The sequence below is a fragment of the Miscanthus floridulus genome, chromosome 3, assembly GCF_019320115.1.
Source record: "Miscanthus floridulus cultivar M001 chromosome 3, ASM1932011v1, whole genome shotgun sequence".
In the NCBI taxonomy this organism is placed as follows: Eukaryota; Viridiplantae; Streptophyta; class Magnoliopsida; order Poales; family Poaceae; genus Miscanthus; species Miscanthus floridulus.
The window spans coordinates 49,939,603-49,964,403 of NC_089582.1; the positions used below are offsets into that span (position 1 = coordinate 49,939,603).

Genomic DNA, 24,801 nt, shown 5'->3' on the forward strand with positions numbered 1-24,801 from the left:
TTCATTTTATGGATTAAATATTATTTGAAATACTGCAAGCGCGTCTGACCATCAATGATGGCTAGGTAGTTTAATTAGCGAGCAATAGTCCATAACCTCCTTATGCTAGGAAGGACAGAGTTGATTGTATAACACTAATCCTCCTGGTGTGCCATGTCCGTAGCGCGTCGTTGTAACTTTCACTATTTCTCAATCTTAATACAAAGGCACACAAACCTTTTGCGTATTCAAGAAAAAAAAAAACCAGCAAAGTTGCACAATACATGTTGTACAGGTCCGAAATTTCGGTATAACCTTTTTTCCGGGCCTGTCCGGTACAACCGAATTTTGCTGCTGAGCCTAGACAAATTTCGGCAGAAATTCTTAATAAACTTACTAGAAACATGGAGTATACGACATTCAGAGAGGAGAGACAAGACTGAAGAGACCCACACAAACAGCAGAAGACGACTCCGATCCGATACAGACGTCTCTCGTCACACACTCCACGGCTTCGCAATAGCTTTGAGCGGGGTAGTCATGGTCATCGTCAATCCCAGACTCTCGGACATGTCGACGCCATTCTCCATCGCCTCCCGCTGGAGCGCCCAGTCGAACCGGAGCAGCAGTGAGCCAAGCATGGCGTGCAGCATCCTGGTGGCGAGCGGCAGGCCGAGGCAGGCGCGCCGGCCAGCGCTGAACGGGATGAACTCGAACTCAGTGGTCCCCACAAAGCCGGTCTCCGCGAGCCGCGGCAGGAACCTCTCCGGCACGAACCTGTCGGGCTCCGGCCACGCCCCGGCGTCGCGGTGCACCGCCCAGAGGTTGACCAGCACGGTGCAGCCCTTGGGCACGGCGTGGCCCTGGATCTCCACCGCCTGCTCGGCCTCGTTCGGCACCAGCGGCACCACCGGGTGCAGCCGGAGCGTCTCCCTGATGGCTGCCCGGAGGTAGGGGAGACGGCCGACGTCCGAGTGCTCCACGTATGGCTTGGACCCAAGAACACTCCTCAGCTCTTTTTGTAGCTTTTGGAGGGTGTCTGGGTGCTGCAGGAGCTCCGCCATTGCCCACTCGATCGTGCTCGATATTGTATCCACAGTCGCCAGAAATATATCCTGTGTTTATAGTATATTATTAGTAGCTATGTCAAAAAAAAGGACATGCAAAAATTCAAGTGCCTTAATTAGCTTTTTTTTAGATGATAGTTATTGCATATATTTTATATTAAAATTCTAGATTAGTTCGCTGGAATTTATGTAGGCGTAATTTGCATATTTTTGTTCCAAAGAATAAAAAATATATTAGACAAAATCATAAATCCGACAAAATCTTATCTGCGTTGGCACGAAGACAACTAACAATTTGCAATTGTTTTCATAGTCAGGACAAAAATTTGATATATTATAATATAAAGACAAATAACAATCTATTTGTACTGGCTGGACAAAAGTGTTGTTTAAAATTATTTTAAAATTCAGGCACCTGAAATAAAGAGAAGTGAAAAAGTATAATAATTACGATGTATATAATAAAGTTATTATGTATTTTAAAAATAAACGAAAGGGCTTACATGCATGTGTTAAGAAAATGTACACTTGGATGATAGGTCATAGATGTTTGGCTTGATGTTGTTCACTCATACATACGTGCACGGTTTCATGACTAGTTTTTTTTTTCGCCTCAGATTTTTCATGACTAGTTAAACAACAACAACATAGCAACGAGGTCTAGCTGCAATCAAGTCAATTATTAGTATATCGACCTGACTAATTAAAAATAGGTACGGCAAATAAAAAAGCTATATGGTGCTGTCACCTTATTAATTAATGATTACTACGTATTATATTTTTGGTTAACAAGTTAATTTATATATACTAAAAGAAACTAGTTATCTTTGGGCCATGATTCCTCCGATTGGACCGACAATCTCAATCCTAGGTACTGTAATGGAGGTCCCATGTTTTCTTTTTCCTTCTTCTGAACGAATCGTGGCCTTCTCCATCCTCGTTTTGTCAGCTAGGTACTGTAATGGAGCCCAGTACCAGTTGCCTTCAACATGTCATTGCCAGTGTCCCCCGCAACAGGCTCAGCAATGCTGCCCACGGCACACTGACTAATCACACCCCAATTATATATAGTTATTTGCAGGTCCGGTGCCACCGTACCACCGGTTCCTTTCGTTGCTGGACCCCAACACGACAACGTTGGCACCACTGTCTCGTTGGATATCTGACGGCTCACGCGTGCAATTAGAGGTGGCCAGCCCACTGGCCAAAGATCACAAAGCCCGTCATAAGTTTAGCATCTCCGAGGGTCTACCAAAAATTAAAAATCATTATCGATATCTTTATACTCTCCAACAGTTTTTCTATATTTTATACGTACTCTAGAGAGTTATCATTACTTTTTATCTTTAGCTAGCGAGAAATATAAAATATATGATGTCTACAATTGAAGATCTGATTAAAAAGACTGCTAGTGGGTATTCTTTTACCAAAGTATTTGTTCATGTAAATTACATATGTAGACCTCCAAAACGAATTAAATATTCAATCCTAGTTATCCAAGTCTTAGTTGACGTGTGTCTTCAACATAAAACCGACAACACGTGGGCCTACAACCTATAGGTCCCGTTCGTTTCGCTGAAAAACAAGTTGAAATATTGTTCTGGCTGATTTGTTGTAAGAGAAAAACACTGTTCCGTCTAAAAAAATAAATAGAAAAGTACGGATTATAAGAGAAACGAACAGGGCCATAACTATACGATTGATGTCTAAACTATTATCCATATAAGAATCACCTAATAGTTTAGCGACCCACCGTATAGTTATTATGGGCTGCCGAGACATACGTTGGTTCTAGGCTGGAGCATGGTTTTTTTTACATCTAATTACAAGACTTTTTCCTATTTTATTTTAAAATACTATTATCTCTTTGGAGATAACAATAACATGTGATTATATGATTATATCCATGTAGATCTTCCTAATTAAATGGATGGTTCACACGGAGTGTCCTAGTAAAGCATGAACAGCTCAGAAGATATCACAAGAAACCTCTTTGAGGCATCTGAATTCTGAACTATAGGGGTTGCGTCTTAATTTGTGTGTAGTGTACACGGACGTGTTTCTTTTGAACTGTAGGCGCTGCAAGTATATAGTGATAACGTTAGTGTTTCGTGCAATCGTGCTTACCGTGAGAAATGTTCTCATCACATCTCTGTTGACGCTCATCGTCACGCTGTCGTCCTTCCCTTCCTCCGACATGTCGAGCATCACGTCCAAAAGGTCCTTCTCGCCCGAGATGACACCGCCGCCAGCAGCAGCAGCTTCCCGCCGGTCCCGCATCCGGCGCTCGATCTGCTCGTCGACCAGCCTGTAAACCAGCGCCACCCGTCTCGCGAAGCCGCGCCGCACGCCCTGGAGGTCAGCCGCGGCAAGCGCCGGGAAGAAGTCCGACACGTTGGGCTTCAGGGACAGCGCCACGGCCTCCCGCGCGGCGTCGTGCAGCGCCCGCGCCGCCGCGTCGTCTAGCCCCGCCGAGAACATGGCGCGCCACTGCAGGTCCATCATCGCCGCGAACACGGCGTGGATGACCTCCACCGGCGCCGTCTCCGCCGCCGCCGCCGCAAGCTCAGAGACGCGGTGGACGAGGTCGAGGACTCCGTCCCGCAGCAGCGGCCAGACCCGAGCGCCGTCGAGCTGCCTCGCCGAGAGCAGGTGCTCCGTGCCGATCCTACGCAGCGCGCGCCACCTGCGGTCCGGCGGGAGGACGAAGACGGAGTTGGCAGCGTGGCCCAGGGCTAGCCACGCGTCCGGCGGGCTGCGACCGGTGAGGCTGCCGTTGTGCGTCTGCAGGATCTCACGGGCGGTGGACGGAGAGGAGGCGACGATGGTGAGTAGCGTGCCTAGCCGGACCGTGATGAGGGGCCCGTGGCGTCCGGCGAGGCGCGCGAGGGAGCGGTGCGGCAGCTCGCTCGCGACGTCCAGGAGGTTGCCAATGAGCGGGAATGGTCTGGGGGCCGGGAGGAAGCCGGTGGCGGCGGTCGGCCAGCAGCTGGAAGACATAGGAAGAGATGGACATGAACAGGAGCGTCAACATGCACACGAGCAAGAAAGCCATTTTCTTCAATATCTAGTTTGATTGATTGATTTTCTTGGTTTTTCTTTCTCTGCAAGGAGCAAGTTATGAAGATGAACAGCTTCGGCATGACTTTATAGTGAGGGAAACCAGGCAGAGCCAGGGGGCTGGCAGGAGGGGCAATGCGCCCCCCCCCCCCCCCCCCCCCTAACATTTTACAACAAAAAATTTACTGACTTTATAATTTTGTTTTACACTAAGAGTGGGATTCTACAAAATTCTTGTCATATATACCTATTAATATCTTCTAGATAATAAAATAATACAAAACACATGTAGATAATAAAATCGTCGCAAGAGCCTCGCCTCCGAACGATTAAGGTACTCAAGATTTACAAAGTCGCCCTATACATCTTGCCGCCAATGAACATGTCGCTTACCATTGAAAAAATAGCGCCTTAGATCCTAGGATACATATAAGAAAATACGAGCACCAATTAAGTCAATAAATTAACCTGGACGGTCACTATGTGAAATCTAAAGAGTTGAGTTGCGCTCAGTTTTTACATATTGGCTTTTTTTGACCGGCCTCTCTAACTATAATTCCTGGCTCCGCCCCAGATGTGTACAAATGACAATCATATTAGCTATGGATTGGGTCTATATGTGGACCAAAATAATATATCTCCATGAGAATTATAATAGACCTCTAGGGGAAAAGCACATTTTCAGAGTCTTTATATATATGAGGAGGTGAGGCTAGAGGCGATACTAAGTTCATCTATCAAAAAACCCTAGCTGCCACCTCATCTCACCTTCCCTAGGAAACCTTAGCCATGCGTGTGGTGCTAGCACATTGGCGAATGATGGCATTCCATCCACCTGCATGTGGACAATCACTACTGGAGGCGCATGCTTTGAGGCCCAGAAACCCTCGGCAAAGGCTTTGCCGAGGGCTGCCCTCGGCAAAGACCCCTCGGGGAATTTTTAGATGGCGAAGGGGTCTTTGCCGAGGGCCCTTTATCGGGCACCCGGCAAAGCCTTTGCCGAAGGCCAGGACGGCCCTCGGCAAAGAAAAGAGCCGTCAGGCGCCGGCGCCATTGACGGTTTCTTTGCTGAGGGCCGACCCTCGGCAAAGAAATGTTTTTTTTTAATTTTTAAATTTTTTTATTTTTTTAAAAACCTTTGCCGAGGGCCTCCTCCTTGGCCCTCGGCAAAGAAATTTTTAGGATTTTTCCAAAAAAAAATCTTTGCCGAGGGCTATTGGCAGGGCCCTCGGCAAAGTTTTTTTTAAAAAAAATTCTTTGCCGAGGGCCGGCCCTCGGCAAAGAAATGGTTTTTTTTTTAATTTTTTTTTAAAAAACCTTTGCCGAGGGCCTGCTCCCTGGCCCTCAGCAAAGAAATTTTTAGGATTTTTCCCAAAAAAATCTTTGCCGAGGGCTATTGCTAGGGCCCTCGGCAAAGGACCCTTCTTTGCCGAGGGCCTTGGTCATTGCCCTCGGCAAAGAGGCAGAAATTTAATTTTTTTTTGTTTTTTGCATTCCATCCACACAAGCATTTCATATATATATATATATATATATATATATATATATATATATCACACAGAACCCATTTTCTCACAATATATCACAACCATAATTGTGAACCACAAATCACAATATATTACAACTGTCACATGTTCATCATCATTCACATGTTTATTACGACAAGTTAATAAAATCCAAGCACAAGTCACAACCATAAATCACAAATCACGCTAAAGTCCAACCACATCACCTAGCACGAGTCATCATCAAGCTAGCCTATGAGACGATGGTGAAGGAAAAGCAGGATCACCCGATGACGCACTAGCGGGTTGATTGGAACCCGCGGACGGAAGCTGCACAAAGGAGCAGAGATTGCATGTGTGAGTAATCCGGGAAAACAGTTTTGGAACTTAGAGATTGCATCTAGTATTCTAGGAATACAAAAAGATTAGACTCAATTGAAAATTTTGGCAGCACCTCCCCTGCACGGGGAGGTTTCCAAAACCTGCAAGAAACGACGGCACGAACGCCGACATCCACAACGGCACGAACGCCGACATCCACAACGGCACGAAGGCCGACATACATGCAAAGCACAAGCGAAAAGTGAACTTTCATACTTACAGGAGTAGCTGCAGAAGTAGGAGGTGGAGGAGCTGAAAACTGCACAGGTACACCCGATGCTTGCCTAAGACTTTGCATGATCACCATCATCTCCGCCATCTGCTTCTGCACGGCCTCGAACGCGACCTTCTGGGCCTACAGCTGTGCGGTCAGCTCCGCGTTCTACTCTTGACTTTGCCTTTTTATTTCTTGTAGCTCGACCTGCAATATTTCACTCCAATGTATCAGTAATGCAAATCTAATTTAGGTGTGTAAATATCTACGTATGATGAGTAAAACAGGAATTACCTGGAGTGCTTGGGCCTGCTACAGTGCTGGAGAAGGCCGTGGACGTATGGGCTGGCTGGAGCTCGTGCTCCGTGCTCGGATAGCGTCGAGGGAGGGAACAGTGGTGGAGTCGATGGCGCTGTCTGCAATCCACAGCCGCCCGTGCTTCTTGCCTCTTCCGAGCCTCATGATCGCCTCTGCATCAATGGGCTCAGTGCGAACATTGTAATCTTCCCCATAGATCTCCCTTACCGTTGACGTGTACTCTTGGACTTTAGTGTACACGTTCGGGTCGGAGTACACCTAGGGCAGGGCAGCCGGGTCGAAGGAGACAGAGGACGATGCCCTGCCCATGTGGGACATAGCCCACGTAGAGAACTCCGAGACCTCCTCGCCCGAGTGTGCAGCCTCCTGCGAGAAAGACAGGAAGATGGTGAGAATTCAAGCAGAATTGAGCGTCAAAATAAATGAAAGAAATCACTTACGTATGCTTGTTTGTATCCGGGGAGGCTACGGCTGCCTTGATGGTGAGTTGGACCTTGCCTCATTAGACGCTGTTCCCGCTGCCTCTTGTGCGTGTCAACAAAGTCCTATGATAACCACTTGTCCACGATCATGGCCCAGCACTCGGGATACGATCGACACCACCAGGGAATCACCTATAAGTCATCAAGTATTTGACATATAAGAAGATGAAATTGAACCTACTTAATATCAAAACGAATCATTATGAATGTTATTCGCCTACCTCAAGGTACTGGTCCTAGGTCAGCGTAATCCGTCTTGCTTGAGGCTTAGGGAGGGACTGCCTAAGTACCGACCTGTAGTAGTCTATGTGGGCCTAGACGCGCCCATGGTGGTGCATCTCGGTGACGTACTTCCTACAAGCTACGGCAGCCGCCCGATCCGCCTAGGGCCTCAAGTCCTTCTTTGGCCTTGAAATATTTCTGCATACAAAACCGATGTATCCATTCATTATTTCGATAAAAGATTTAACTAATGAATGCGATGTATTAAGCAATGTTGTGCGAGAGAGACTTACCCAAAACTCCACCAATACTCGCTCCTGCTTGTTGTGGTAAGTGTCATCCATGACCAGCGCGTACCTGTCCCAGTTGGAGGTCGGCGCCCGCACCACCGGCTCTTTGGACAGTTGCACAATGCTAGGGTACCATTTCCTGCACAAAACACCAAGGATGCTCGCGGGGGTGCGTGCTGGAGTACCCGACAAAACCAACCAGGCCCTGCACAAGTGATTAAGAAAATTTATCAGTTTCTCTTAAGATTTCCAACATATCTTATGAAGTAGTTGTGATAACATCCATAGTTACTTACCTCTTTGCCATAGGCCGAATCACTGAGCGGTTGTGAGGAAGCAGAACCGAAGGGAGGCTCACGAGACCTCGCTCGTAGAGAGTCCGGGTAGCGGTACCCTCTCCCTCGCCCTCGAGCGCCTCGCCTCCCTCGCCCTTGAGCGCCTTGTCTCCCTCACCCGTCTGCTGACCCCTCTCGTCCTCCGACGAGGCCGAGGCCATGGCCGTCACGTGCTCCTCCTTCAGCACCTCGTCACGTGTCGAGGGAGGAGACCGTTGCCTCCTGCGGCGGCTGCCCCTGGTCCTCCTCTCGTCACCTCCTGTGGACGCTACCCCGGACGACGACCCCTCACCTCGAAGGAGAGGGCGGTCTCTCCCGTAAACTGAGGGCGTGTCACGGCGTGGACGTCTGCTCACCATCTTTGTCCAATCACCTGCAATCACAAAGAATGAACAAGACTAATTAGTACATATATTAGAAATAGATTCAAAATATATAAACAAAACACAAATTAAAAAACCATAGTATTACATGTATTAGGAATGATCTTCATGATTGGGATCATAGGTCTCATCATCACTGTCAAAATTGTCCAAATGGGCAACACTATCCGAAGGTTCTATGTTGTCATCGTCGTCATTGCCTAGAAGTAATCGCTCTAGCATTGCTATGTCCTTGGCATTTACCACCACATCTCCATCGACCTCGTCATCAACCGTTTCGTTGTCTACTTCCATTTCGATTGCTTCGGGTAAGACTATCTCAAACGTGCCTGGTAGCCCATCTTCTTGATAGAACTGACCATCATATGTGTTTGCGTTGAAGTTGTAATCATTATCGTTTGGGGCAGGTAGTTTACCATGTGGAGATGTCTGGGTTTCAGGCATCCGACGTCGCAACTCGCTCGAAGCCTTCTCAATTTTTTACCACAGCCTACACATGCGATAACATGACATCTCGCCAAGTTTCATGATTTTCGGACTTCGTATGGATTTTATATAATTTTAAAACACTTTTCCGGCAAGTCGGTCGTCATGTTACGTGAACAAGATGCATGAAAATTTGATGCGAGTTCATGGATAGGGACTCAACATGCATCAATTAACATGAATAACATTTTTCGAAACACTACATTGCAATATTCCATGCACCTGCAGTTCAAATTTGACATATTCGAAAAAAATCAAAGAATCGAAATAAATTAAGGAAATATACAAAACAAAATCAAAATTGGCCTAAATTTTAAAATTGAGTTCAAAACAATGTATTGTAGCACCACAAAAAAACTGGGCTAAAAAAACCAAAAAAAAATTTGCCGAGGGCTCTTTGCCAAGGGCCTGGCCCGTGGCCCTCGGCAAAGAATTAAAAATAAATAAAAAATCTTTGCCAAGGGCCTATCCTGGCCCTCGGCAAAGGGCTTCTCTCCCATAAACCAAGGGCGTGTCACGGCGTGGACGTCTGCTCGTCATCTTTGTCCAATCACCTGCAATCACAAAGAATGAACAAGACTAATTTGTACATATATTAGAAATAGATTCAAAATATATAAACAAAACACAAATTAAAAAATCATAGTATTACATGTATTAGGAATAATCTTCATGATTGGGATCATAGGTCTCATCATCACTGTCAAAATTGTCCAAATGGGCAACACTATCCGAAGGTTCTATGTTGTCATCGTCGTCATTGCCTAGAAGTAATCGCTCAAGCATTGCTATGTCCTTGGCATTTACCACCACATCTCCATCGACCTCATCATCAACCATTTTGTTGTCTACTTCCATTTCGATTGCTTTGGGTAAGACTATCTCAAACGTGTCCGGTAGCCCATCTTCTTGATAGAACTGTCCATCATATGTGTTTGCATTGAAGTTGTAATCATCATCGTTTGGGGCAGGTAGTTTACCATGTGGAGATACCTGGTGCACAATAGCCCAACCCTTAAGATCCTCTTTGTCTTGGTTGGCGTATCGAGTATAATACACCTGCATGGCCTGCTGAGCCACAATGTAGATATCTTTTCCAGGATAGATGGAATCTTCTCGAATCTCGACTAGCCCAAGATGAGGGGTTTGTCTTGTTGATCGAGGATTAAACCGGTGGCATTTGAACATGACAGGTTTAAGAGGTTTGTCTCCATGAAATGAGAGTTCATTGATTTCCTCAACTCTACCATGATAGTCGAGGCCATCAGTGCCGGGCGTACAAACTCCGCTATTTGTGGTTTTTCGTTTGGGCCGAATCTGCTCGTAACTTGTTGTGTGGAAGCGATATCCGTTTATGTCATAGCTGGTAAATGACTTCACCCTAACATCATAGCCGTTTGCAACCTGTTTCAACTCGTCACTCATGGACGAATCGGTCTGGGCCTGCAAGGTGAAGCATGATAGATCGTTATATTAATCAAACGTACGATCACCTTGGACGATCGAACGTACGAGCTAAATTGGACATTACCTTTTGTTTGAACCAAGAAATGAAATCAGGCCTCCCCGCTCCCGCACCCCGCGAAACAAGGGTGTCTTGTTCATGCGAGGTAGGATCCCTCGATTGATGCCAGAATTCACGAACAAATTCCCTATCCGAACGAGAATCAATGGGGTTGGATGCAGAATAGTGACGACATATTGAAATAAGTTCGTTGAGAACTTACTTGATGAACGGCTACACCTCGGTAAGGTTATTCAACACATATAGCATGATACTGTGCCACTCTTCATTTCCCAATAGCTTTGGGGTTGATCCACTTGCGCTGCCGAGTTGGCCTTGGAAAAGGCTCAGGATCGATTCATTTTCGCTAGTATTGTAACGAGGGGGTGGATTATGATTGCTAGGAAGGTTCGGCTTGTAGTATAGCGCTGTGAAGTTTGCCACCTCCTCCCGAAGGCATGCCTCTGCAATGAAAGCCTCAATTCTGGCTTTATTTGTACATTTTTGCGAAGAGTCTTTAGACATCTCTCGATTGGATAGCACCAACGGGCTTGCATGGGCCCCCCAAACGTGCCTCGGATGAGAGGTGCACAATCAGATGTTGCATCGGCAAGAAGAAGCCAGGTGGAAAGATCTTCTCCAGCTTATAGAGCAACACAGATGCCGCTTTTTCCAAGTCCTGAGTGACGATCCGAGATATCTCCTTGGCACAAAGCTGGCAGAAGAAAAAGCTCAACTCTGCCAACACTTGCTAGACATGCTCAGGGACATAGCCTCGGACCATCGCCGAAAGAAGCTGCTCAATCCATATGTGGTAGTCATGACTCTTTATCCTGTTGACTCGCAGAGTGCCTAAGTTCACTCCCCTACTAAGATTCACTGCATATCTATCTAGAAACATTAACATCTGGATCCATTTTAGTACCTCCCTCCTTTGATCGATTTGCAAGACGAAATTGACCTTATGCCTTTTCCAGTTCTTGTTTCGGCCACTAGGAGGCTGCATCCCTTGATTCGGTCTATCGCACAACGTCGCTAGGTCCACTCTAGCCTTAATGTTGTCCTTAGACTTGTCAGTGTCCATGAGAGTTCCCCAAAGTGCCTCGGTGATATTCTTTTTAGTGTGCATTACATCAATGTTATGTGGTAGAAGAAGGTCATCAAAATAGGGGAGCCTCGTCAAGCCGGATTTATGAGTCCACATATGTTCCTCACCATATCCCACAAAACCACCTTATTCATTGGGCATGAGAGCATCTATCTGAACACGAACCTTGGCACCAGTCCTCAAGTGCGGTTTAGGGTCTGTCACTTTGACACCTTTCGTAAAACTCTTTATGTCATCTCTAAATTCATGATCTAGAGGGAGGAATTGATGATGCTGGTCGAACGACGAATACTTGCCACCCTTCTTCAACCAAATGAACCTCATGGCTTCCTTGCATACTGGGCATGGGAACTTCCTGTGAACACACCAGGCGGCGAATAACCCATACGCCAGGAAGACATGCAGGGAGTAGTGGTACCAAATGTGTATTTTGAAGCTTGTCTTTGTAGCTCGATCATATGTCCATACCCTCTTCTCCCAAGCGTGGATCAATTCATCAATCACAGGCTCCATGAACACACCCATATTACTCCCTGGGTGTCCAGGAATTATCAATGACAAGAATACGTTATGCCGTTGAAAGGAGATGTCGGGAGGGAGATTAAGGGGGATAACAAAAATGGGCCAGCATGTGTATGGGGCAGCCATCATTCCATAAGGATTGAACCCATATGTTGCTAGCGCGACACGTACATTACGGGCCTCAGCTGCTTTGTCACGATGTTTGTCATTGAAATACGCCCATGCTTCAGCATCAGACGGATGTACCATCTTCCTAGGATTGTACCATTTGCTATCTTTATGCCATGTCATCTGTTTCGCGGATTCCTCAGTCATGAATAGCCGTTGGATCCTCGATAGAAAAGGAAGGTGCCATAGCACTCTCGCGGGGATCGGAAGCTGCTTCTTCTGACCATCACTAGAGTCTACCTCCAGGTACCTGGAGGATTTACAGTAATTTGCATCCTTGTGTTCTTTCCTAAATAGGATGCACCCCTTCGGACAAAGATGTATCTTGTCATACGGCATCTTAAGCATACGAAGGAGTTTCTCTGCCTCGTACAAGTTCGTCGGCAAAGTGTGCTTCTCCGGTAGCATGGTGCCAAACACGGCCAACATCTTATCGAAGCCTTCTCGACTCAGGTTTAACTCGGCCTTCAACCCCATTACGCGTCCAATCGCATCCAGCTGAGAAATCATTGTACGCTCGTGAAGGTGTTTCTGTGCCGAGTCCAACATTTTGTAGAAGTCCTTTGCGGATTCCTCCATCTCCTCCTCATGTCATTCAGCGAAGTGAGCTTGGTGGGCGTCATCTAGCATGTCTGCTACCCCGGCATCATCATCAAAAGCCTCGAGGCATGGTCTCACCACCTCCGCTCTTATACGATCTGCTTCACCATGGTAGATCCACTGCTGGTAGCCAGGCGTATAACCATTGAACATAAGATGTCTACCCATGGTCTTCTCGTCTACTTTTCTCCTGTTGTCACATTTGCTGCAGGGACACCAATCTAGAGAATGTCCTTCTGCTCCTAGGGCAAATGCATGTTTCAAGAAACCATCTGTCCCCTTCACCCATTCATAGTCGTAGTCACTCCCGCTTCTCCAGCCCGTGTACATCCACTAACGGTCCTCCATCCTTTAACATTTACATCATAGAGTATTGTGACCATCAATTGCATCTACGCGGTGTTCCTACTGTCTAATAGGTGAGGATAGGTCCTAATCCCACCCGCGAATGCATAGATGAGGTCAGTTTCCATGCTCCACTCCTCTCCAAGATAGAATTTCAGTAGCACCTCCCCGTTGTTCTCCTGATACACGTCCTACAAGGGAGAGTGTGTATCCGGAGAACAACAGGGAGGTGTTGCCAAAACTCCTTCTCGGACCAAAGCGGACCATGGAAACTAACCCATCTACGCATCCACGGGTTGTCCAAAAAACATGGACAATCCGAAACAAATATGGTCGCAGATACGCAAAGATCCACATACCTACGATCGTATCTCTTTCGGACGGGAGACGCCTAACTGGGTTACGCGCGGGCTACGATAGACATGCAGAAAAAGAGGTTATTTATACCTAGGGTGTCGGTGAAGTAAGGCTAGCGGGGCAGTGGCGAATCGACGTAGTGGTAAGGCGACGCAGTGCAGGCAGAACCACGACGTCGACGAAGACGATCGGGGTCCTCCGGGTCCCCTCCGACGTACTCTTCTCCTGCGTAAAAAGACAATAGGTTATTGTTTGTTCAAAATTTCGACAGCACCTCCCCTGCACGGGGAGGTTTCCAAAACCTACAAAAAAAACGACACGAAGGCCGACATTCACAATGGCACGAAGGCCCTCATATCAACTTACGGCACGAAGGCCCACACAAGCACATACGGCACGAAGGCCGACAACGAGAGTTTTACCTAGGGTTGCGGTAGAGTCGGGCGTCGCGGTGCGGGGGTCACTTTCTTCTCCGGCGAGGTCGAGCGGCGTTGGAGTACTCCTCTCCCCCTCTTCCCTTTCTTCTCTCCTTTTCCTCTTCTTCTCCTTCTCTTCCCCTTCCTCCTTCTCCTCTTCTCCTTCTCTTCTTCCTCCAACTTCACCTTCTGCCTCCTCCCCTCCAACAGCAGCCGGCGATGGGGTGGCCTGGGGCTGGGGTCGGGGCAGGAAGGCCGGCGAGTGGGGGCCGCCGGAGGGCCGGCCGGGGCGACCGACCTCCCCTTGCTCGACAGAGACGGGGAAGGGAGGCAGGGCGCGACTCGGCCGCCACTGGGCGTGGTGGGGTGGCGCACAGGTGGGGCGGCGGGGCGCGCTAGGCGGCCGAGCGCGGGGCTGTGGGGCGCGCGGGGTGGCCAGGCGCGCAGCGGCGGGCGTGGCAGCGGGGTACGCGGCAGCGGTGGTGGAGGCGCGGGGCGACTGGGTGCATGCGCAGCGGTGGGGTGCGCGGGGCGGCCGGGCTCGGGGTGGCCGGGCACGCAGCGGCAGCGCGCGGTGGCAGTCGTGGAGGAGTGGGGCCGGCTGGGTGGCGCGCGCGGCGGTGGGGCGCGCGAGGCGCAGGGCTCGGGTCGGCCGGGGTGCTCCAAGATATCTGGGTTTTAGGCATCCGACGTCGCAACTCGCTCGAAACCTTCTCAATTTTTTATCACAGTCTACACATGCGATAACATGACATCTCGCCAAGTTTCGTGATTTTCGGACTTCGTATGGATTTTATATAATTTTAAAACACTTTTCCGGCAAGTCGGTCGTCATGTTACGCGAAGAAGACGCATGAAATTTGATGCGAGTTCGTGGATAGGGACTCAACATGCACCAATTAACATGAATAACATTTTTCGAAACACTACATTGCAATATTCCATGCACATGCAGTTCAAATTTGACATATTCGAAAAAAATCAAAGAAACAAAATAAATTAAGGAAATATACAAAAAAAGTCAAAATTGGCCCAAATTTTAAAATTGAGTTTAAAACAATGTATTGTAGCACCACAAAAAAACTAGGCTAAAAAAACCAAAAAAAAATCTTTGCCGAGGGCCTTGCCTCGGGCCCTCGGCAAAGACGATTTATAAAAAAAAATTGGCCAAAAAACTGGTTCAAAAAAAATCTTTGCCGAGGGCCTGGTCTAGGGCCCTCGGCAAAGAATTTTTAATAAAAAAAATTTTTGCCGAAAAACTGGTTTCACAGAAAAAAAAACCTTTGCCGAGGGCCTAACGGGTATCCTTCGGCAAAGCTTGACAGGAATGGCCGCCGTGATCCAACGGGCCTAATTTGCCGAGGGCATCTTTGCCGAGGGCCGCGGCCCTCGGCAAAGATTTGATTTGCCGTGGGCCTGTCTTTGCCGAGGGCTGGACCCTCGGCAAAGGCCTCTTTGCCGAGGGCCGTTCTTTACTGAGGGCTCCTGTGTCTGGCCCTCGGCAAAGAGTGTCTTTGCCGAGTGTCTGAGATTTAGCTCTCGACAAAGCCTCAGGCCCTCGGCAAAGCACGCGTTTCCAGTAGTGAATATTGAGACATTATTGCTTGCTGCAGTTTTGATCGGCCGTGAATGCAAGGCGATGCCCGGTGAGCATGTCAGCGGCGGAGATGAGGGCAATCGCCTACCTCTTGTACATCGATGCACATGACATTAGACCAAGCTGCTCCAACTCTTCTTCTGCTACATTGTGTGTTTAGTGGTAATAACGGTCCATGATCTTATACTCGCATGCTTTCTTGAGTGAAGTGCAGTAGAAAATTTATTTTGTGTACTTTCCCATCATTTGTTGTTAGAGGAGTCAAGGGCCTATTGGGCCTTAACCAATTAGGGTTAATTAGTCGCTTGCTTAGGGGCCAAGTCCGACCTCACTATATAATGGAAGGAGATGTATCAATCTAATCAAGCAAGAGATTAGAAGGAAATCCCTTTTCTCTTACCGGCCGTGGGCAAAGCCCCGCGGCCGTCCTCCCCCAGCGCCCTTGCAGCCCTAGCCGCCGCCCCATGAACAGTACCCGCGGTACTGTAGCACGTTAGCCGCCGTCGCTCCCCTCGACTCTCTCCTCTCAATCCTAGCAGCCACATAACATCTGGTATCAGAGACCATGGTCGGATCCTACGCCGTCGTGCCCTTCTCCACACCGCTTGACGCACATCCCTGGGCTGCGCTAGCCCTGTTCTCCGTAGCGCCGCCGGCCGGATCCTACGCCGCCATGCCCATCTCCACGCCGCTCGGCACACATCCTTGGGCTACGCTGGCCCTGTTCTCCGTAGCACCGCCGGCCCTGTCCTCCGCAGCTCCGCCCATGTTCACCAACGCCACAACCACTGTGGCGCCCTTGCCTGCGCAGCAGCCGGCACCTTCCACAGGTGCCTTCGGGGAGTGGATGGCGACCTTCGACCACCTGCAGCGCCAGATGGACGTCCTCGTGACCCTCCTCCATAACATTGAAGCACAGTCGGCGTCGGTGCCGAGCAGCAGTCCCGCGCTGCTTTCCACCTCTCCTTCACTGATCCCGTCGTTCACCACCCCAGCCCCGTGCCGCCACAGCAGGACAGCGATGGCGTCTTTTACGGGGGCGTTGATGGCATCCAGGCATCGGCGGCGCATTGCCTCCTAGCGCGCCGGCAAGGACGACAACACCCCATCTTCAAGCGGTGGCGTCCAGTCGTCCCTACAGCAGCAGCCTTGCAACTCACGGAGAGGAAGGCGATTGCGCGGGCAAGTGCCTACAAGGTGTTTGCGGCGGTGAGGCTACAGGCTGCGGCGCGTGGCCTCCTAGCGCGCCGGCGGCTACAGAAGATGCGCTCACCTATGCACGAGGCGACCTTGGCGGCCGTCGACCTCAGCATAGGGGAGCGCGACCTAGCATGGTTGGTCGACCTCGCCTGGTCGGACGGCCACCAGCAACCGCGCTAACCTGCTGTTATCTTTAGGCGCAAGCATGATGTTTTTTCCGTGGGCGGTGAACTCCAACTCTGCGGCACCGGCGATATGGGCGCAACTTCCCTCCTTGTCACCGGCGGGGACGCACTGCCTAGCGCCATCGCATTCCGCCACCGTCCGCCACGAGCATGTCTCCACTGGTTGCTGTTGCAACCAATTCTAGGTGGCCATACCCGTGCACCCCTCTCGTTCCGATGGTCTCCATGGGATCCAGGTGGCTACACACGTGCTGGTCCAGCAAGCGGAGGGTGCCCGCCGTATCTTCAGGAGTCAAAAATAAAGAGTCATAGTCTTCTTCAGGTCAATAAAATAAGCCGAGATGTAAAAGGCTTATTTTTAGGTGTTAGGGTTGTGTCTAGTGGAGGCATCGTTAGTGTCATCGTTAGATTGCAGCTCGAGGACGAGCTGCATGTCCAGATAGGGTGTAGTGTTAGAGAAGTCAAGGGCCTATTGGGCCTTAGCCCATTAGGGTTAATTAGTCGCTTGCTTAGGGGCCAAGTCTGACCTCTCTATATAATGGGAGGAGATGTATCAATCTAATCAAGCAAGAGATTAGAAGGAAATCCCTTCTCTCTTGCCGGCCATGGGCAAAGCCCCACGGCCGGCCTCCCCCAGCGCCCTTGCAGCCCTAGCCGCCGCCACTGTGAACAGTAACCGCGAACACTGTAGCTCCACGGTACTGTAGCACCCGCTCTCATTATATAGAGAGGTCGGACTTAGCCCCTAAGCAAGCGACTAATTAACCCTAATGGGCTAAGGCCCAATAGGCCCTCGACTCCTCTAACATTTGTTTCTATCATTAGATTTCTTATTAGACTAAAGAAATATTTGTATTTTTACTAAGAAACCCATAGAGACGTCAGACCAGAATTATCCTTAAAGCCCAACATGGTCATTTCTTAGTCATCATTTTTCCTTTTGTGGGCAATTCGTTAGTCATCATAAATACAACATTCTTGCACCGCTACAACATGGATAAACAATGGAGGTGGCCAATGCAAAAAAAAAACATTTTCATAAGCAGGCAGTCTGATCGAGGTAGTCTGGTTATCCACCTCCGTAAATATATTAATAGAGACGCGTAAACTGCCTACTTTTATTAACCCAACTTAATAGTCTTAGATAGAAAAGGACAAGAGTATTTATTCTGTTGTTAGTCTTTTTCTTAAACGAATCGACAGGAGAGCTATCTATTATATTGAAGACCAGGGGAAGCCCTAGCAGGTACTATATAGAGAGAAAAATATTAGCCACCGCAACAGCAGCAACAAAGTCCAAGCAGGCCAAAAACAGAAAGAGCACATAGCACATGAAAAAAAAATTACGAGTGTGAAAACTCAAAAATGTTGGAGTAGTCGTTTAAGGTACTTTGCTCCCGCTCGACCCATAGGCATGCATCATCCTTAAGCTTTTCTAGCACTCCGCATTTGTCAATTCTTTGTGCTTGAAAACCCTCGCATTCCTTTCCTTCTAAATTTTCCAGCAAATAAGCATGAAGCTGCGAGCATAAACCTCTCTTGGACACGGTCCACAATTGGTGGACCGCTTTTCTGTTGTTAGTCTAGTTAGTCTATTAGTGGAGTGCCGGTAAGTAATGATGGCCGAAGAAGGTTTGGGTGCTGAACATGTGGCAAAAAAATGGTAGGAATATTTATTATTTATCTGTTGTTAGCGTGTATTAGGTGAGTCGGCTGAGTTGTTAATTATTATTAGTTGAGTCAGCTGAGTTGTTAATTAGTATATATGTTGTGACTAATATATGGAGCACTCAAATTAGAGAAAAATAATCATTGGTGCATGTCTTATCACGTCTTCCAGGATCAACTGACGTTTGGAGGTCAATGATCATGCGTATGTGATCTAACTAAGGCCTGGGCTCCACACGTCCACCAACCTCGTTAAACCAGGTAAAATTGGTTTATTTATTTGCCTCTACCTGTGAGAGGGCTGGCCAGCACCAGCCAGCCAGCCGCTCCAGCCGAACAGGCGGACGTAACCACTGGCAGAGGCAGCCTGTCAAACAAGCGCCATCATGACCGTGACGTTATTAGGACACTAATAATGCAACCGCAATTTTCATATGAACCGTGCCACTGAAAACATAGTACTACTCATCAAAATATTTGCCAAATATTGGATCACTACTACAGAATGGACTTGTTGTCCTGGGCGGTAACGGCCTTTAGTCCCGGTTACCGCGCCGGGACAACGATCCCGGGACTAAAGGTGCAACCTTCAGTCCCGGGTCATAAAGCCGGGACTAAAGAGGGACCTTTAGTCCCGGTTGGTGTTACCAACCGGGACTAAAGGCCCTCCAGCCGAGCAAACCTGGCGCACCCTTTAGTCCCGGTTGGTAACCCCAACCGGGACTAAAGGTTTCTTTTCTTTTTCTTTTTCTTTTGTTTAATTTGTTTTCAGTTCAGTTACACATATTTGTTTAATATATAATATGTTTTTATGTACGTATTCTACGCTGCTAATATAAATACACGCACGCATATAAATACATCTAATTCTCATCTCGAGCATTATTCGAATAAAGTATGAAACTATATATATTATAGATATATATATGTATATATACAACACTTTCATAATCTTGTTCTCGAAAATAACGATATCAATAAACATTTAATTTACATCATTAGTTCCTTAGATCAAAGTAGAACTCGCCGTTGGGATTTAACACTTTTTCTAGAAGATATCCTGCTATTGACTCTTGAATTGCTTTCAGATGGTCTTTTTGCATGACCCTTCGTTTCAACCATTCAGTCTTGCATTTGAAATAAAAGGAAAAGTATTAATACATATATATATATAAATATATATTCATTTAAAAATAAATAAAAAATGATATATACATACTCTGAGGACATCTTCAGGAGTTCTTCTTATGTATGCAGTGATAAATTCACAAACGTAGTATCCACACAAGTTATTACCTGGTTCCTGCCGCAAACACCACTATACGAGAAGAAGATTATTCTCAGCATCTCACACGTAAATTGAAGTACGATATAGTAATTAAACATGTGGGGAAGTATATATAGTACTACTTACTGGTATTTCAACTACATTAAGTGGTGCCTTGCAATCCTTACGGTGTTGCCGAATAAACTCTTTCCAAACCCTGTGCGACCAATAATGTACGATCGTTAATAAATTATGGCAAAGTCTATTCAATAATAGTTGTGCGCGAGAGATCAAAATTACCCCTGGATAATGTCTATCATATCTTGGTATTGTGCTCGCTCTTTTCTCGATGAGTCCAAGATTACTAACTGACTTGAGTTTAACTCAATGACAATGAGTATCCAGTGAAACCTGCATTGGTTTATACACACACGTACATGCATATAAGTTGTATTGATATTACATAAAATGTGTAGACTACATTATTATTAACACTTACTCAAAGTTGTACGGAAAAAGTATTGTTGTCTTGTCGTACTGCTTCACGAAGAACTTCATGATATTCGTCTGTGCTTCAGATACCCAGTGGTCCTTGACAATAATATCGGTTTTGAATACGATATAAGGATCAATAAAGCCAACACTGGTGTCTTGTATTCTTTGGAGCTCTGACATCTGGAATCTATATATAAATATAAGTTACATGTGAGGATAATTATATACACGTACGCATGGAAGTGAGTTTATTAAATAAAAGTAAGAATCACTTACAAACAAAAGGAGCTAATGATTGATTTGTCCAGAGCGTCCAAGTGGAATAGTTGATGCAATTCTTCGAAACTAATATGTAAGATGTCATCGCCACGGAAGTAATGATGGTCTCTAAATCTGACAAAGATTCACTGCTCACCCCTGCCACACGCCTGCATGTACCACTTGTTGAGCAAGTACATTTGCGTACCCAATTCATTCGGAGCCGCAGGGTTGTACAAACTTTTGCCATATTTATAAGTCTTCCAGGTATCAACTTCCAGGTTCTGGATTGGAGCTTTGCCCGTCAATTGATCCAAGGTTAAACCAGTATCTTTAAAAAAAGCATTAAGGGCTTGAACCGACACTTCTCCAGAGTTGTCTGGTCGATAGACTTCTATGTTGGAACCATATTCATTAGCAACAACAAGATTTTGCATTGGTTGCTTCTGTTGTCCGAGCTGTGGGACATCCTTCCCTGATGCTCTTTTCCTTTTCTTATCTGCATCATGTGACTTCACGAGGGAGCAGTCATAGTCTGATTGTGGCGAAGGCTTACGAAGTTCAATCATCTTTTTCTTGTGAGCATCGACCTTCTGCCTCAGCACATCTCGTGGTATGTAAAAGTACGGCTTCTCCTTAAGCTTTGCTTGACTCTTGTTTTTGATATCTATAAAAAAATCTTTTACTTTTTTGTCTTCTTCAGCTGCTATTTGCTCATCAGTCTTTTCAGGAAGTATTTCTTGAGAAATAACTCTTTTTCTCGGGGTCTTCTTTGCCGCCGGGACCTTAGACGTCTTTGTAGTGCGTCGCTGTGGAGGGGGTGGGGGCGGTGTTGGAGATCGGCGTGGAGGCGATGAGGGCGGTGTTGGTGGAGACCGGCGTGGAGACGTTGGAGATCGTTGTGGAGGCGGTGGGGCCGGTGTAGGAGTTGGAGATCGTTGTGGAGGCGATGGGGCCGGTGTAGGAGTTGGCGATCGCCGTGGGGATGAAGTCGTCTCGCCCCCCGCGACGCTGTGATGAGATGGGGAATGAATGATTAGGCTAGGCTAGAGAGAGACCCTGCTATAAAAACAATTTGTGTGTCAATTATTTTTGAAGCCAATAGAAAATTAATAGAAAATAATATTTCATTCACTTTCATTCGTACCTAGGGTGAGGTAGGGGAAGCGGTGGCGCCCCAAGAATGATGATGAAGCGTTTGCGCCATTGAATAAATGCCTTCTCTATTTCTCCTAGTGTCTTCTCCCCATCACCGCCTTCAATGTCAAGAGGAACATTGCTGTAACCTTTGAGCACTCTATCGACCGAGACGCTAGCATATCCAGGTTTGAATAACTGACCCATGGATTCTTGGTGTCTTCGTTTGGTCTATTGGAGATACAACCCCGACAGCCACCATGATTGATGCATTACCATCTGGAATGTGCAGCTCACATTTTGTTAGAGGCTCGGTAATGTCATCAACAGGGAAGCGCAACCCAGCGTCGTCTTGAATAACTGGCAGCTCTGTAGAAGCACAACTGCTTTTTATCTGACCAACGGGGCTAATGGTGACTCCCGGCGTTGATTGCGATTGCATTTGACTCATTGCTAGCTGCACTTGCCTCTTGATCTCCTCCTGCATTCTTGCCTCAAGAGATTTTTCTCGTTCACGTGATTCAAGCAATGCTTGTCGTGACTCATCAACAAATTGCTCTAATGCACGAATTCGTTCCGCCTCCTCATCCTTCTTTCTCTGGTGGCTTCTGTAGGTATCCTTGTCTGCTGGGAATGCGTGTAGCCACGGAACCGCCCCATAGCCTCTTGTTCGACCACCGTGTTCGGGATTCTCTAGGGCATATGTCAATTCATCCTTCTCTCTGTTGGGCTTGAAAACACCACTATCAGCTTCTTCCCTAGCATGAGCTAGTCTCTGTGTTGCTCTCTCAATTTTTTGGCCGAAAATTAGCTTGCCAGTGTCTGGGTCTAGGCTTCCCCTATGAGCGTAGAACCAATTCTTCGCGCGTTGAGGCCAGTTCTTTTCTATTGTTTCAGGTATGATTCCCTTGGCAGTAATCTCTGCTTCTAGGTTCTGCCACTTGGGAATAGCACTCCTATAACCACTTGATCCCATGCGATGATGGTATTGCTTCTGTCGGGCATTCTGCCGATTCCTCATCACACGTTCCTCACTGTCTTGAGATGTCTTGTATTCTACGAAGGCATCCCAATGGGACTCCAACTTGACAAACGCCTTAGCATTGAAATTCGGCGTAGCATTCTTCAAGATAAACTTTTTATACAACATCTTCTTCCAACTCTGGAACAATGTTGCCATCTTCTTCATTGTCCAATCCCTCACTAGCTCCTTCAAAGCAGCATCTGCTTGTAATGTGAAATGCTGAGTGATATCTCTCCAAGCTAGGTTCTTATCACGATCAGATACAAAACTAACATTAGGAGCGGATATCTTCTGCTTCCATTCACGAGCACTAACTGGGATCCTATCCCTTACAATGAACCCACATTGATTGACATATGTCTGAGCATGTGGTCCCAATGGTTTGCTGGTGTCGGTGTCAAATTCTGATATTATGAAACGGCCCTCTAATGGCTTTTTTGGCCCTCGGACTTTCCTACTTTTGTCGGTGGTTGATGTAGATCCAGAGACCGGCTACATGAGTAGAAACACAACGATTAACAACAAATATACGTACGCATGCATCTATAAGAGATGATAGATAATCGAATATACCTCGCCAGTATTTTCTTGCGCGACAATTTGTTGATCTTCAACCACTGGCATATTCAGGATATCCTCATAATCAGCAAAGTACTGACTCGTGTCATTTACATTCACATTGGTGCCGGCAATGATAATATCCGCCATTATGTCATCACTCAAGTTATCATCCGGAGCAGCCATTTGTATCTTCAAGATAACACATAGATAGAATTATTATGGTACATAACATAAGTACATGTGATAACACATATAGAATTACTAAATCTAATTAAATATAATAACACATAATATTTCATAAGGATAAACAATAATAAGGTATAGGCTTTGGAATCGAATCAAAAACACTTTCAATCGAAAAATATGGAAATAAGTACATGTATATATATACACATAGAATGATACAATATATTTTCTCTCTCTCTCAACACATAGAAATAAGTGCATATGCCTATATCTCTAGATATGCATGTGATAACACATAGAATGTCTCTCTAGATACAATTTTCTCTCTCTCTCAACACATGAAAATAAGTACATGTATATATACATATAGAAATAATTAAGTACCATATGTATACATATAGAATCTCTCTCTAGATATATATATAGAGAGAGATAGAATATATAATTACTAAATCCAATTAAATAAATCTAACATGAAATTAGATAAACTAGTAATAGATAATACATTTTAATCTAACATATATCAAAAACTATACTAAAAAACTATCTAAAAAACTATCTAAATAAAGTACTAATTAAATTTTAATACATTTTAATCTAACATATATCAAATACTATAATAAAAAACTATCTAAAAAAACTATCTAAATAAAGTACTAATTAAATTTTAATACATTTAAATCTAACATATATCAAAAACTACTAATTAAATCTAACATTTTAATCTAATATTGGCCGGTCGAGAGCAAGCTAGCTCTAGCAGGCTGGGGAGGCGGATGGCGCGGGCCGGCAGGGCGTGCTGGCCGGCCACGCGCGGGGCCGAGCTGAGCACCTCGCGCGAGGACGACGTACGGCGGAGACGGCGGGGCTCGACGACGAGGCCGGGCGGGAAGCGGTCGACGGAGGGGGCTCGGGGACGGGATGCGGCGGAGAGACGACGTGCGATGCGGGCCGGGCGGATGGCGCGGCCGGGCGGGGGTAGAAGACGACGGCGGCGCGGTAGAGACGAGCTCGACGTACGGCCGGGCGGGGCTGGGGCGACGGAGGCGAGATCGAAGATGGCGGTGGCGGCGGCGATGATCGACGTGTAGATCGAAAGGTAGAAGATGAAACCGTTCGATATATATAGGCCGGGACCCTTTAGTCCCGGCTGGTAACACCAACCGGGACTAAAAACCCTTTAGTCCCGGCTGGTAATACTAACCGGGACTAAAGGCCCAACCCTTTAGTCCCGGCTCGCCTTACAAGCCGGGACTAAAGGGTTTTTAGTCCCGGTTGGTGTTACTAGCCGGGACTAAAAGTATTTTGGGCGGGCACCGAAATTGCCGCCCACCCTTTAGTCCCGGTTCTTGGTCTGGGCCGGGATTGAAGGCCTGAAAATTTTGGCAACCCGCCAGCGTAATTGGAAAGACCTGGGATTTTGATTTTGTTTAATACTAGGTTAATCAATTAATTCCATAGCAACTTCAATACTTTGCAAT

At 46.8% G+C, this 24,801-nt stretch overlaps 2 protein-coding genes, 1 long non-coding RNA gene and 1 pseudogene across 3 annotated transcripts in view; 1 reads left to right on the forward strand and 3 right to left on the reverse strand.

Moving 5' to 3' along the window:
• Positions 1-218: 218 nt before the first annotated feature.
• Positions 219-4,147, reverse strand: LOC136545687 (geraniol 8-hydroxylase-like; annotated as a pseudogene).
• Positions 4,148-13,391: 9,244 nt separating this feature from the next.
• Positions 13,392-14,424, forward strand: LOC136543725 (glycine-rich cell wall structural protein 1.0-like). Its single transcript, XM_066536097.1, has 2 exons — positions 13,392-13,405; positions 13,953-14,424. The coding sequence occupies exons 1-2, from the start codon at positions 13,392-13,394 to the stop codon at positions 14,422-14,424; spliced, it is 486 nt and encodes a 161-aa protein (XP_066392194.1).
• Positions 14,425-19,440: 5,016 nt separating this feature from the next.
• Positions 19,441-19,862, reverse strand: LOC136545688 (uncharacterized). Its single transcript, XR_010781130.1, has 3 exons — positions 19,807-19,862; positions 19,612-19,710; positions 19,441-19,519 (listed from the first exon to the last, which is right to left on the reverse strand). It is a non-coding gene; the product is annotated as an uncharacterized lncRNA (long non-coding RNA).
• Positions 19,863-24,769: 4,907 nt separating this feature from the next.
• Positions 24,770-24,801, reverse strand: part of LOC136543726 (uncharacterized) — an 18,584-nt gene continuing 18,552 nt past the window's right edge. Inside the window, exon 22 of the mRNA XM_066536098.1 lies at positions 24,770-24,792. Within this exon, the coding sequence (XP_066392195.1) occupies positions 24,770-24,792 (23 nt within the window). The remainder of the gene's footprint in view (positions 24,793-24,801) is intronic.